The sequence below is a fragment of the Cuculus canorus genome, chromosome 8 (assembly GCF_017976375.1).
Source record: "Cuculus canorus isolate bCucCan1 chromosome 8, bCucCan1.pri, whole genome shotgun sequence".
Lineage (NCBI taxonomy): Eukaryota > Metazoa > Chordata > Aves > Cuculiformes > Cuculidae > Cuculus > Cuculus canorus.
This window is the reverse complement of record NC_071408.1, coordinates 26559960-26574601: the sequence shown is the minus strand read 5'-3', so window position 1 is coordinate 26574601 and position 14642 is coordinate 26559960. Positions and strand designations below refer to the sequence as shown.

The 14642-nt window shown below is 38.6% G+C and overlaps 1 protein-coding gene across 11 annotated transcripts in view; it reads left to right on the top strand.

Moving 5' to 3' along the window:
- The window catches only part of MAST2 (microtubule associated serine/threonine kinase 2), a 196705-nt gene that overhangs the window by 128608 nt on the left and 53455 nt on the right, over window positions 1-14642 (top strand). For 8 of the 11 annotated variants that reach the window (XM_054073773.1, XM_054073772.1, XM_054073776.1 and 5 more), the window contains 4 exons: window positions 2328-2419; window positions 9161-9236; window positions 11695-11715; window positions 14237-14315. In XM_054073773.1, the coding sequence (XP_053929748.1) occupies window positions 2328-2419; window positions 9161-9236; window positions 11695-11715; window positions 14237-14315 (268 nt within the window). The remainder of the gene's footprint in view (window positions 1-2327; window positions 2420-9160; window positions 9237-11694; window positions 11716-14236; window positions 14316-14642) is intronic. The other 3 variants (XM_054073775.1, XM_054073774.1, XM_054073777.1) reach the window with 1 other exon arrangement.

Sequence of the window (14642 nt, the reverse complement as noted above, 5' to 3'; positions counted from 1 at the left end):
CCAGGCTTTAGATCCAGGGAGAATAAAAGTTATCCTGTTTTGGAGGTGTAAAGAGAATAATTTTTTATTCCTAAGTTGGGGCTCGGCTTTCACTCCAAGCCATTCCCTCCTCTGGGTACGTTTGTGTAAACCTGACCTATTTTAAGGGGTCTCAGCTGTGTTAACTCTCCAGCCACTTAACCCTTTCTCTTTTGGTTCCTTATCTTTGCAAATATAGCAGAGAAAATGAGTTTGTAAAGCTTCAATCTGGCAAATGCAGGCAAGCAGTTAAAAAGCCCTGAGTTTGGGACAGTTCGTGTTCTCTGTTACGCTGTGATTTAAATATACTGAGTTTCCATAGCCAGCTCCAGACATTGCTATGGTAGTGTGCTTTAGGAACGCTTTTTAGCAAAGGGATGTGACCATAGAGGATGGAGCTTTGTTTTTTCATTGTACTAGTATTTTATTTTGCACAAGATCTTAATTTTTTACACTGTAATTCCTATTAAAATAGTCAAGATTTTTTTTTTCTTACATAGTAATATATATTATGTTAGAACACTTAGTATTTCTGTATTGTGGGGAAGATCTTCTAGTAATATAAAAATAATATTTATCTGCTATTCGTGTTGGAATTTGAATATTCTGGTTTTTTCAGTGTTACTGGAATAGTGACTGAAAAATGTATTAAAAAAAAAAATCCATGAACGGAGATTTTAAGCTCTTCAAATCAAGCTGTTAGTTTTTCCATACAATGTACACAATGGCAATCAGGTTTTGGATGGACTGTTGTTGAATAATACATGAATGTAAATGGAGATGGTATGGAATCAGTTGGATAATTTTGAGGAATGCTTTAAGTACACTAAAAAGCCTGAATAGCAGTTAATGGTGCTTCAACTTTATTACTGTTTATTATAGTTGGCAGTGCAGTTGTGGTTTTTTTTCTGCATTGAGTTCTCTAGTTTCCTATAGAACAGCAATAAAAAAGCTTACAAATAATGGTAGTCAGATGCACTGTGTCCTGTAGCAGCAAAGTGGTTTTGCATTGAATTGTAGTTCTTGGCAGTCTGAGCATGTTTATTGCTGGGCAGCTCCAACAGAAAAGCCAGTGCAGGAAGGGATGGAGGCACATGTCACTGGTTGGAGCTCTGCAAGCTAACGAGCTTTGCATGTGCCTGTCGTAGTCCAATGTGGATCTTCAGAGGACACCTCCGGAGCTGGGCCAGCCACCTCCTTGTTCAACCTCTGCTCAGCCTTCCCTGCCTCTGTTTCTTCTCCCACCTCCTATTAAGACCAACATGAATTTAGTTACTTGTTTTGAGAGTGCTGATCTAAGCAGAAATGTTTCTGCCAGCTAGAAAGCAAGTTAGACGTACAATGAATAAATGTATGTGGCTTTAAAACTTGGTTGGTTGTGAGACTTTTGCTGGGAAATTGGACTGTTTTTTCCATTTAAACAACAGGAAAAGTGGTGATCAGCGGGCGATTTAAATAGCTTATTGCTCTTATTCACAGCTCCCATAATTTAAAAATGTTTCCCTTGCCTATTACAATTAGTTTTCTAATCTTTAGAGCTAAAAGTTTGCTACCAGCAATCACAGGCTGGAAAGCGGTGGAGGAACACACCGTTATCTTCATTTGTCTGAGATCTGAAACTCCAGTGGGGGAAAAAGTAAATCTGAACTGCCTCATGCAGAAGTGTTGCTTTCTTTGCTGGAGCAAAGTCATGGCAGCGAGGGGAGCTGGTTTAGAAGAGGCTTGTCTGAAAATGGCTTTGCAGAGTTTTCTATCTGTATTGTCATATGTTTTTGCAAAGATTCTTGACTCTCAGGTTTTAAGTTTTATTATAATCCTGCTCATCGGCCGAATTGTGCTGACGCTTTGCTTCATAATTTTAACTCTGCCCTCAGGAATATGATTTGGTTTCTTATAGAAACAGACAATAATTGTAAGAGATTTATTTGCTAGATTGGATATTGGTAAGAATATCTGAAGCACTCTGGTGTATTTTAGAATTTTCTGCTTCTTGTGTGATTTGTAGAGCATGAGTTGCACATATTTTGTGCATCAGGAGTGTGTGGTCATCTGTCTCGAATCGCCTGTGCAGCATGAGGCACAGTTTTTATATTGCTTCCAGTGTATTAAAACACTTGTTGCTGACAAAGTACCTTTTGACCCCATATATTTACCTCTTTGCAGGGTCACTACAGAGACCGAGAGTGTGAGGAAATACCGACCTAACTACTGAGCGATTCCTCCCTAGCTGAAAGAGATACTGCAGGACCTGCCTGCAGGTGCTGTTGTTCATCTGGCCATGCCTTACCATTTGTCTCTCTTTCTTTCAGCTGTCGGACAAGCAACAGAAAGAGTTTGATTGTAACATCCAGCACATCTCCAACTCTCCCACGACCACATTCCCCTCTTCATGGACATGCAGGTAACTCCTTAGGACTGCTTTACCTGGGAATCATTAGGAAAGATGTCAGTGTTTCTTGTAGTGAGTTTGAACATATTGATACTCTGCATCAAAATATGCTCTTTGAAACTTAATCTGACTATAGTTTATCACCTTTTCTAACTTGTAAGAGAGTCCTTAAGTTTCAAAATAAACGTTATACATCCTTATCTGTTCTGTGACTTCCAGCTTGCTGCTATATCCATCCCCCACTCTTTCTGGGGGATCCAGTCCTCATGTGTCCTGCAAAAAGAACCTGAAATGGAGAAAGAAGTGAACTAAACCAAACCAAAATAAAATAAAATAATTTAAGTAAATATCTTGTTTTGAGACTCGTAGCATGTTTAATTTGTGCCAGTGATTTAATTGCAGTTCTCATGAGGAGAAACATTCTGCTTCTTTCTGTATGCCTCTGGCACCCATCGGCTGTGCAGTGTGCCATCTTATGGTCTCTGCTACTTAGAGCAACACGAGATAGTTAGGATTCTTTTCTTTTTGTTTTTTTACATTACTGCCAGTTCTACCATGCCAGCAACTGGTAAATGCTCATTTCAAAGCAAAAGGGCAAGTGCTTGTTAGTCATCAGGATGAAGTGTGTGATGTTCTTTCTAAAGAAAGAGAAAGAAGGCTTGTTCAGCCTACAGTAACTACGTGTTTTCAAAAGGGGTCACGCACACAGATTCAACAGCTTGCCTGAACAGCGTGTTCCCTCGATGTTTTTATTGATGAGGGAGGTAGGTGATGTGTGCCTTTGTTGTTTTCAGTATTTCAAATTGCCAGAAGGTGTTGCTTGGGCATCACTTGTGGCCCTAATGGGCACCAGTCAGTAGCATGAAACAGCTTGTAGATCATCCACAGTGGAGCCAGTCTGGAAGCACATCACTGTGCCATGTAAGACAAGTAACTGTTGTTTTCATTATAATCAGACTTTCCTCCTCCTACATGGCAGTATGTTCTGTAAATACTTTCTGGAGACTGCAACTAAGGAAATGCTGAGAAAGAACAGCAAATTGATAGTAGCTCAGCTAAAAGAAGCCATCTGCTTCTGTTTGCAGAGCGTTGCATCTCGAGAGGTGACATCCAGCCTGCTGAAAGCAAAAAGACCAAAGTTATAGTTCAGGAATGCCCATGGAGGAGGCCTCAACTGCTCTAAGTTTTCATAAAAGTTTGTCATATTTACTCAGGATGCTATAAAGCCCAGTCAGTCATGGAAGGATGGAAAGTTGCTTTAATGACATAGGGTTTTTTTTAATGAGCTATGATTTTAAAATGAAAATGTTAACAAAACCTTAAAAAGTGGTATATTAAAACCATTTTTGTTTTGCTTCAGAATATTGGCTAACATACAAGGCAGAAAATTTGCATAGGGCAGTTCTCTTTCATTTCAAACTCCCTTGGTTCTGTTGTGTGTGGTTATGCGAGTGATAGCTTTGTAAAATTTAGTTTAAACAAGGCTTTTTTTCCCTGGTAGAGTTTCTCCACTTAGTTACATTGTGCTCTTTGTTCTTAGATGTGATATATATATATTGGATTTAACAGATTCTAAATTAGCTGTATGAGTCCTTTACTACAGTAGTACAGAAAGATGCTCCTCAGAATATGAAAGAAGTGTCCTTGCTTGGCAGATGTTGATGTGATCATTTCTCAGAAAAGAAATGCAGAAATGTTCACAATATAAACATCTTTTCTTTTGTTTTGAGTTGCTTTTCTCCTCTTTCAAAAACAAAAAAAATTGCTCTTAGTGGTTTTGATGCTGTCTCAGGATTTACAAGCTCATCTTTTGTTAGAAGTATGTGACTGTCTTCTAGAAACCAGAGTAACCGATCAGTGGTGTGCTGTCTTTCTTTAGCAATCATTGCCAAATACTTCCAATTTTTGTTCTGTTGTTGCATATGGAATTTAAAACTATTAATTAAAAGGACATCCTTTGTGACCTCCAAGAGTAGCTACTAGGGCGCAGGAAGATAAATTACTTGTAATTTGAGTTCTCTCCCAGTACTATATTTAGGAATCTTCCCTTGGAAAAATAATTTATTCAAGAGACAAAAGTAGATGAAATTTAGAGTAGAGTCACAAATATTTTCTTAAGAAATATCATATATGAGATGTGAATTTGAGAACAGGCTGTGATATTTATTTAGTATTTGAACAGAATCTATCAATCTGTTTGTTCAGGCTCATGCACTGATAAGTTACTAAGAAATGCTGGAGCCTATCTCTGGCCTCTTTTGTCTTGAACATGCTTCTCTTAATGCCCCTTCTGAACCTCTCTTATGAATCAAAGGAACAGCAAGCGTACAGAGAAATCAGGGAGGCTTTCTAAAGTGTTTGTCTTCAGAAACCACTCTGAAATAAAGTCCTGTACGGCACAAGCCTCGAAAGTTATTCTTCTGCATGTCATGTAAAAGCACAGCTGAGCATCCATCAGGCAAACCTGCCTCCTAGTGAGTACAGGTCCAGGGAGATAGACTGGATATTTGAAACAGCATCCAGGTAAGGTGCCAGGCAATTTCATATCCTAGAAAATTTAGAGTAAAAGTAATACCTAAGAGATCTCAACGTTTGAGCTGGGAGTACATCCAAACAATTTTAATTCTGCCATGAAATCACTTCTGATTCAATTAAACTTAATGGATTTGATGTGTGCTTATTTGGTTTTCGACCTGTATGAAGTAACTTCTTCCAAAATGAGCTGGGACCTTCATAAAGAAAGCTACACCTTGCAAACTTCGTGGGAGAGTCACTGTGCTTGTCTTATCACCCAAACTTGGATTGAAGAGACCACTTTTTTAGGAGCACAGCTTTGAAAATCCTCCTTTTATTCAACATTCTTTTTTTCTTTCAAAATCTGAAAAGTTAAACATGTATGTTCCTTACATTTGTTTGTATTTGTTTGAATCCATTTTTTAACCTCTGAAAATTTCAGAGAGGGTGTGCACAGTGCAGATCTGAGAGCGTAGCCATCCTGAGGCTGATTACTCAGTTACCATTACATTATACTTTAAAGTGAAAAGCTTAAAGTCAGTTGAAGAACCAACATCATCTTTATAATTTGGTAGGAAAGAGATAGATTCTTAGAGCTGGATGATTGAAGTTCAGGCTATTTTAGGATTTACTCTCTGCAGCTGTAAGGTAGCCAGGTTGCCCGCTGGCCTCCAGTGGAGGCCCTTGTCACTGCTGGGACCTTTGTCCTGCTCCCATCTGTAATGGCAGGCGGACAGAGGTGCTCACAGGCAGCACTATGCTACTGAATTAAATTATTCTGCTCTTCCGCTGCAAGTTCAGTTACACCTTCTGGCAGAAAAATAGGTATTGCTACGGCCTCCATTTATTTTGTTATTTTTAAAGTGGGCAGAGTATGTCTCAGATCCTGCCATGGTTGTCAAAGCAGCAGTTCATCAGCATTTCATGTGTGTGATCCTCGGATAGTGGGAGGACTGTATATGAGATGGGTGGTACATAGGGCGCTTAAATTATTTTGGCCAGATTAAATTTTGTATGTGCTGGAAGGCAGGTAGTTCTGTTGCCTGCAGTAAGATCTTTAGTTGCTTGTGTTAATATTCAGCTGTATTTAGTATATCCTGCGCAGAAGTCAACAACTTTGTATTTATGTTTTCAAATATCAGAAGCAGGTTTGACAAAACGATTCTACTATACGTTTTTGGACTTGTTACATATCTGATGAATGTCATGTCTGTAGGTGATAGCTGAGAATTTCACCTATTTATTGCCTGTAAGGTCCAGTTTTGTACTTGGAGGGTAGCGGGTGTACAGATACTTGGCTGCATCCTTCTTCCTGTATCCGGAAGATGTAAAGGTTTGTGTAACAGTGTTGATTTACCTAATGGGTAATCATTCAGTGTAACAGCCTCCCTCGAGACAGAGTCGTTTCAGTTTCAGTAGTAGCCAATTATAACCCTTGAGCAGCAGAGGAATTTACCTTTGCTAACACAATAAATAGGGTTTCGATCAGCCTTGGTGAGTGAGACCGTGGCACTAAGGTTTCTCTTATTAAAATTCCTTCAACTATAGCAGATGCAGCAGTACTGGGAAATTTTAGGGAAAGTAGTAATTCCCTTTCTCCCTGTTGTTGTTTTAAAAACTTCACCCAGTCTTGAATTGAGTAGAAAACCTAATTGCTTTTCATTTTGAAACGAGAAGCAACTCACAGGGGATCCAATTAAAATTCCAGTGTCTGGAAGGAAATATGCCATAGAAATCCGAAAAAGTAGTTTTTAAAAAATTAGTAATTTTTCTGTGTGACATTGTGCCAGCTCAGAAAATTTGAAACACCTATACATTTAATTTCAAAATTTAAAACCTGCCATTAGCCAATTTGCTCAGATATCCTGAAATCCTGTTTTGATCATAATCTGGAACGTTTACAAAACATTGATGAAGGTATAAAAAGATAATGACAGTTCACTGCTTGTTTATAACAGCAGTTGGCAAAGGACTTTTTGTTCAAGTAGCCTTTGTCGGCAGTAAAGCTTGAAAATTGAGAAGGCAAAGACCCAAGTTCCCCTCAAAACTGTCAGCCTTCCTTGCTTTGTTAGAATTCCTGCATAACGATGGAAAGGCCTCATTCCTACTGTGTTTCCTCCTGACCTAAAATGCTCCGCTAGCTTTCTGCTAGCAGGTAAATTATGACCCTAACCCCTAGCTGTCTCCTGCTACCAGGGCATGTGTGTTTAGGTACCAGTTTTTCACTTTGTGGCTGTTGTAGCCTTCTGTCTTTCTTGTAAGCTTGCAGTGCCATCTAGACTGTCAAACCAGTCTTCTCTTAATTCAAAATCAGTATGATGTGTCTGTTTTTTCACAGTAACTGTAAGAATTAAAACAAGTGCAAGCTTCATAAATGAAGCACCAAGTGTCATCTAGTTATTGGTTTCTGATCGCTCTCTCCCCTTCCCACGTGGGATCTATTTGGAATACGTTAAATGGTATCCAGTTTTAGGTGAAGACTTGCATTGTATTATATTACACTGTGAATTTGTTCTAGTTCTTAACTAACAATACAAAAGAAAACCAATCCAAAGGGAAACAAACCTGTTACTCAAACTCCATGTTTTTAATTTAGTTTACTCCTGGTGAAGCAGATTGTGAAGTGGTCTGGAATTCACTTACCTCTCCAGTTATCACCCCTGACACATGTTACATCAGCCTGGGGCTGCTTTAATCTCGACCAGCTGCTATTTTTCCCCTTGTAGACTTGTAGAGCAGATGGAGTTTGCTGGCCTGTGCTGTGCTGTGGCCATCCTCATACCCCAGAAGGCATCAGGTTGTTCTCCCTCTCCTCCTGTCTACCTGCCCAGGCACGCGTGCCAGGTGTGTGCACACCTCGCGTACGACACCTTGAGGAGAGATGCGATTGCAGATTTCTGTGAACCATATGTGTAGTTGAAGTGTGAGTGAATGCTGCCTTCCGCCGAGCCCAATGCTTATGTTCCATTTCTACTCAGCGGGACAGTTAAGGTGTATGAATAACCTGGGTTAGAAATTAATTCAACTTCATTATAAGCTTCATGGATGTGCTGGATGGGACCGTAGCCTCACAACCAGCGCTGGCTTGCAGGGGAGCTGGGCACTTAGTATTTATCCCAAAACAGAGGCAAGTCCTTTGCGGATGACTCATCATTGATGTTTGACTTTTCAACATGACTTTTAAAAGAAATCCATTTGATATAGGATTTAAATTGGAAAACATTTCTGATGACCACAGTTATGTACCTTGCAGTGCATTGCTTGACCTGTACCTGTTTACTTTTCCTGCTCTTATTTTAGTGTTATTGTTATTTTATTTTCTGTCCACAAAGAAATTGCTGTTGGCATATGCTTACTATGTATAGTTTCTCTTTTGTGCTTCTATTCAGGATCTGAACAAGCAAACCACTTAAGAATATGCCCAATAGAAAGCACGCTTGCTGACGTGCAGCTTCTAATTCATCCATAACTTTCAAAGGTTTCTGCAGTTAGTCTGTAAATGATTCTAGCTTTTAGAAGGGCTTTCAGTGAAATGGTTGCTTTTTACTTTGAAGTAAAATACATTGCAATATACCACTTACCAACCATATGCTTACACATCGTATGACAAAGCCCAGAGAAAGTATTCTTGTGCCAAGTGAAAATTAAATGTTATTTTGTCCTCACTGTATAAATTCACTGGAACTTTCATTTTCATGGTAGAATTATTATTTCAGAAAAGTGGTCGTTAGGGTGAATGCTGATAGCCTGATCATCTTACGTGTGTACCGTCCTTTTATTATCTTGCGTAGTTCCTTTGTTATGTCTTTTTTTGTTTCTCGATGAATTTTGCATTCAGCCTTGATGAATGTGGTGAAGCAATACTTTCTTACTATTTATTATTCCTGAAACTGTCTTCAATGTAATTTCTAATTCAAGTTTTTCATTGAGAAGTGTTAGGAAAAGCTTATGTATAGAAGATACAGCAAAATATGAAAAGACTATATAGATTACTGATGAAGAAGTAAGAAAGAAAATACACCTTAAATTATTTTAAAAGGAGGGAAAACACTGATGCATCCATATCAGAACATTTCATTAGCAAACTAATGCTCAAATGATCAAAGACTCAAAGCTCCATGTTTTCAATTATTTGTGACTATAGCTTGTAGGTGAAAGTCTTTCTGCACAGTGAAAACTTACTCTGGTTGTTGCAAATGTGAATTAAAATTTTTTGTGTGTTTTTATTCTTTCAAACAGGCAGCAGCCCTTTGGACAGTCCCAGAAACTTCTCTCCCAGTGCGCCTGCTCATTTTTCCTTTGTTCCTGCCCGAAGGTAAGGCAGGATCTATTCTCTTTGGACTGGCAAGCAAATAGTTTATAGACTCTTATTTAGAACTGACCTGTGGGTTAGAAGTTTTTGATTGTGTTTTCTCTGATGTGTTCTATTTTATTTTACTTTATTTTATTTATTTTTTTTTAGATCTTGGCAGCACTTAGAAAGTATTAGGAGCTTTTCAGACCTAGAAGAATATAAAGTAAATGAAGTAGTCAATACTGCCTGTGGAGGAAGCAGCATTCTCCCAGAAGGATGACACATAGGGAATGTGATATAAAAAATAATTTAGTCATAATGATGTTAAAACCAGTTATGACTAGGATAATATTATTTTAGTTGTAGTCCTAGATGCTCTTCTCGCTGAGGTGTACTGATCTCCGTTGCTACATCTGCACCAAGATGTAAATGTACCTAAAATCAGGCACGTGCAGCTGTGTGTCCATTCATTCACTGCCTTCTAACTGGTAGCAACATTTTGGTTTTCTCTACCATCTTGGGCATTGGTGTCGAGAGTACATTAATGCTTTAATGAGGAAAGTAGCTGATAATTGAATAGCAAGTCAACAAGAACTTCTAGAAAAAGAGCAGCATTGAGAGACCTGAATATGCAGGTGTCATTTGTCCTGCAGCGAATGCTCAACAAACGCTGCTCATTCCGTGCATCAAAGTGGTGGAAAGAAATCTGATACTATAGCGATGAATTTAGTGTAAGGAATATGGTAGAAAGAATAAAGGCAGCTGGGAGAAGCAGACAAGCGGTGTATTGAGTGTCGTATGCCAGCAGGTAGGCAGAACTGGATCATGATACGGAAAATCAAGTTTTGTGGAGAGATAAAGAATGGGGAAAAAAGTAGATCCCGAGCAGGGTTCTGGGATAGTAGGAGCATTATTAGGTTCAAGTGTGGCAAAGATATTTTGGATTTGCTTCTGCCTTGGCTATGAAAACCCTATCTTGTGTTGAAATGATCTGAGAATGGGAAACGTGTGATCATCCTCTGAGGAAGTAAGTTTTCTGAGAATGACAGATTTAGCTTGAGGACTAGTTAGTGAAAGGACAGGTCTCAGAAATTCAAAGAAGAATGACGGTTGGGATTTAATGAAATAAAGTGCAGCTGTTATCTGAATGGCAGAGAAATCCTGGAGCATTTCTCCATTGAGGTTATTTGCTAGAAGACTCACTATCCTTGAAACTGTTTGAAGTAGACTTTGGTTTTCAGGTCTTGAAAGAAAAATCTTTATTAATAGCATGTGAAATGTGACAGACTGGATATGCATTTTCCTCTTGCCTCAGAGGGAAAAATTAGTGTTTTATCTGCTGGTAAAACAGTTCAAATGGACTGACAGCATCCACCTTTGTTTTTATAGAGAGGTATCTGAGCCTGAACTGAGTGTTTCCAATAACTTCTGTTTAAGTCCACTGAATTTTCACCACTTTTCACAGTATCTGGAGTTCTGGACTATGGAACACAGGAGGAAAGTTGCAGCTGAAATCGTTGTCAAAACTTAACATAATTTTTTGACATCATGTTTTAACTTGATGTCTCAGTATTATTGCTCTCTATAATTCCAAGTGGAAAATAAATATTTTAGTAATAACACTGTGAAGAGTGGCCTTTCATACTTCTCCACTTTTTAAATCTAATTTTTAAAGAAATGATTGAATAAAGGTTAAGCCTGTCCTATAGAATACTGTGGTTTATTTTACAGTATGCATGTTGCTCCCTATGCATTTTCTGCCATAGACTAGAACACTAAGGCACACCTTGTTTTAGGAACTTTTTCTTATTTTCTGTTTGCATTACACCCTGCATATCCACACGAGCAGTGCAGTACACATTTATTTGATTTTCACATAGTGGTATTAGAATAACTTCCATATGATAGTATAAAGTAATTCTAAGTGTGGTATTCTGTTACCCCAGATATTTCACTGTACCCTTTTAATCAGTGTTGAGTGGGTCTTAATAGACGGTTTGTACCCAGTTTCTCCCTGTGCCATCACAGAAATGATTTGTTGCTGATTTTCTGCCTTTTACATTTGGTGTCATTTCTTCATTTATTATCCTGTTTGGACATCAATTGTGATTTCCATTCTTTCATTATAGCCTTGTGACGAGTTGATTCTTGGAACAGAATAGGAAGCATATTTGGGAAACTCGTTTTATTGTAAAGCCAATTTCACTACAATATACTGCGAGATTGTCCTTCGTTTGACTGGTGATTGATCATAAATCCCTTGCCAGACATCCTGTCAATGGCTCTGTCATAGCCACAAAGTCAGCATATTCAGGAATCCTCCTGCTTCGGTAGGGAACTGTATGGTTAATTCTGCCCATATTCACTAAGACTGATCTTAGTGGAATTTCGGTAACAGACGATGAGGTTTTTTTATAGAAATCTCATGCATCTTTTAGTTCTCCCTCTCTCATTATCATTGTCAATTTCTTCCATACAGCCATGGACACAGAGCGGACAGGTAACGTGTATCGCATTGCTGTTGTTTGTGTATGTGTTCCTAACAAGTTCATGCTGTGATAACCCCATTTAGGCATTCAGCTTCTATTCTTTGGTAATCAAAACACAAAATCTTTGCATTTTGGCTTAAAATGATAAGCAGGAAGTGTTCTGGAGAAGATGCATTGCTCTTCTGGCACTTTCTTGTTCTGAAACTGGTGTACTGTTCATTGAATAGCGTTTAGCTTCCATAAAAGTACCTCCTTAATTAACTAATTAAAATACCATTTTAAAGGCAAAATTTGTTGTTCGCATGTTTTTTTCTGTGCCAGCAAAAGGTCTATAATAAATATAATTAAAGACCTAAACATTTTTTCCAGGTAGCTTTTCCTGAACCATTATTTCATGAAATCTCTCTAAAACATATTTATTAACAACGCTGAAGTAACTTTGAAATATTTTACATAAATGAAGGAGGAATTTTCTTTTAAAGTCTTTTACCGGTTGGCTTTGATTTGGAAGATTTCTACTCCTGTCCCTTCTCTTTCTGCTAGAGTAGAGCTGATGTGCATTGTCCTGACTGCTTAGCACACTGCTTGCCTAGATTGCATCAGCAGAAAATAGCCCAAGCATGAAAAGGCATCTTGGGATTTTTCTAAATGAGAAAGACTTTTTTTTTTAACTTGGTCAAAATGAAAATTCTAAAGTAATTTCAATACAAAATTTAGGCAACTCAGTAAAAAAGGGATTAGGCTTTCCTTTTTGCAAAAATATGAGTGACCTGTGCATTCCTGTCTGTTGTCTGAGATGTCAGGAATGTATGGTCTTGCTTTGGAACTAAGGGTCCAAACTGAGAAGGAAGCAGTGACCTCAATATTTCCCCAGTGCCCCTCTGTTACAAGAAGCTGAATGAAGATCTATGACATTTGGTATTCAGTCACTGACCACATCATGCAGTGACTTTGTAATGCTGTCATTTGTTGGCTTTCAGGGTTAAGAAGAGAATTTAAGTTCTCTTGGAATTTTTTGAGATTGATTTTTGAGATTTACATCTTTCCCATGTAATTGTCTTGCCAAAGAAAACATCACCTGTGGCTAAATGGGGTTTAGCTATAACATACGCATGCAATAGAAATCTGCATTACAGCTTGATTTTATTTCTCTTTTAAATGCACGAAGCATGAATTGTCTTAAAAAATTCTCCTGACATAATATTCTTTCAGTGATGTAGAACAGTGAGTTTATTTCCCTCTCATTCGAAGATAGATGGCAGAGAGGAGTGGTGGGTATCGGTGCCTGAAAATAAATGGAACTATATCTGGAAAAAATATAAGTGGGTGTGCAGTGAACTTTTTTTCCTGAATCTGAGGCTTCATGAGTGTGGATGGTGAGATGAGAAACATCACGGTGAAGCAGCTGAGTTTCTTATAAGCACGAAGCACTATTTCAGACCTGTGCCAAACATCCCATTTTAGAATGCACTTGCATTAATGTCTGTGTACCCACCCATCTTTCCAAAGAAAGTTATAACGCTCAACTGTTCCACTTCAGCTTCACTTTATGACCAGTTACTGATAATCAAATAAATAAACGGGTGAAGACTGATGTGAGGAAGAGACTCCTTTAGCATCCATCCCACCATGCAACAAGACACATTATAGGACACAAAATGCATGTGAGACTGAAAATAAATCAGGGGCAGAAAAAGCACTGAGGCTGAGCTGAATGTAGTTTGGTTTCCGTTTTCACTGGGGCAGGCTGTGAAGGAGAAGAGGATTTCAAGGAGAGCAATACTGATTCTTCTCAAAGCAGTCATGGAGTTCCTTGAGTTTGATGTTGGTCAAACAAGACCTCTTCTGCTGTACCTTGAGAATGTTTTGGCTGTTTTCCCTGAGGGTCAAGTTTCTTTGTCTACAGTAGGGAAATAACTGCTAATATTATATTGGCTGGAGGAGGAGGCCGTAGGTGGGATTTCTCTGATTTCTGTCTCCTCAGTATTTTGAGTGGACCTCTGGGCTCTGTTCAGCTCTACTGTAGTGGATTTAATTCACCAGCTGTGTTGGGCTCTGTGCTAGGCAGAATGCCTTCTGACTAGGAAAAACAACTAGTTTGCTTGCAGTTGATCCTTGATCTGATATGTTTTTTTCCCTCAATTTGAAACTTTATTTGGAAGACAAGGAACTGCTTTGGTAATAATTGTAGGCAGACTGTCTTTTTCAGAGGAGTTTGAAATGAGCTGGTGTCATTTGTTTGTTTAAGAAGCTCCATTTTTTGCCCAACCGATAACGTTTATAATGCTTCTGCTTAATGCAGGATCCAGTGCCTGTGTACTTCATCTTTTCCAAGGTCACTTTTGCTTTTAAAACTTACCCTAGCTGTTTTTTCACAAAGGTCGTTGTAAATAGGATACCTCATTTATCTAAATTACTTGAGACTTCAGCAGAAGTGTGAGGTTAAGAGATTTGGAGGAGGAAAATGCTTACTTCTCCCAAGTATTAGTCACTATGTCCCTGACAGTAATTTCCCTTACTTCTTTTCTGCAGAACGGATGGACGCCGCTGGTCCTTGGCCTCCCTTCCTTCATCTGGATATGGAACAAACACGCCCAGTTCAACAGTTTCAGTAAGTGGCACAGACTTTTTTGAGTAATTCAGTTTGTACAAACACACCCTAACAAATCAGCTTCTGAGTCTTTACTAAAATATCTGATTTTCTTCATTGTTTTGCTAACATTATTTAATATACTAATTATTTTAAAAATTATTTTAATTATTGGTTCTGCTGCTTTTTCCTCCATTTCCCAGCTCCTGTCATCTTGCACTTTGCCTTTAGCATTGGTGAAATCCCAGTGCAGCACTTGGCTCGACTGATCAGTTGAGAGGCACAATGTGTCAGAAGTGGGAGGACTCTTAACAGACAGTGCCTAATTACTGGCCAGCTCTCAGGGTT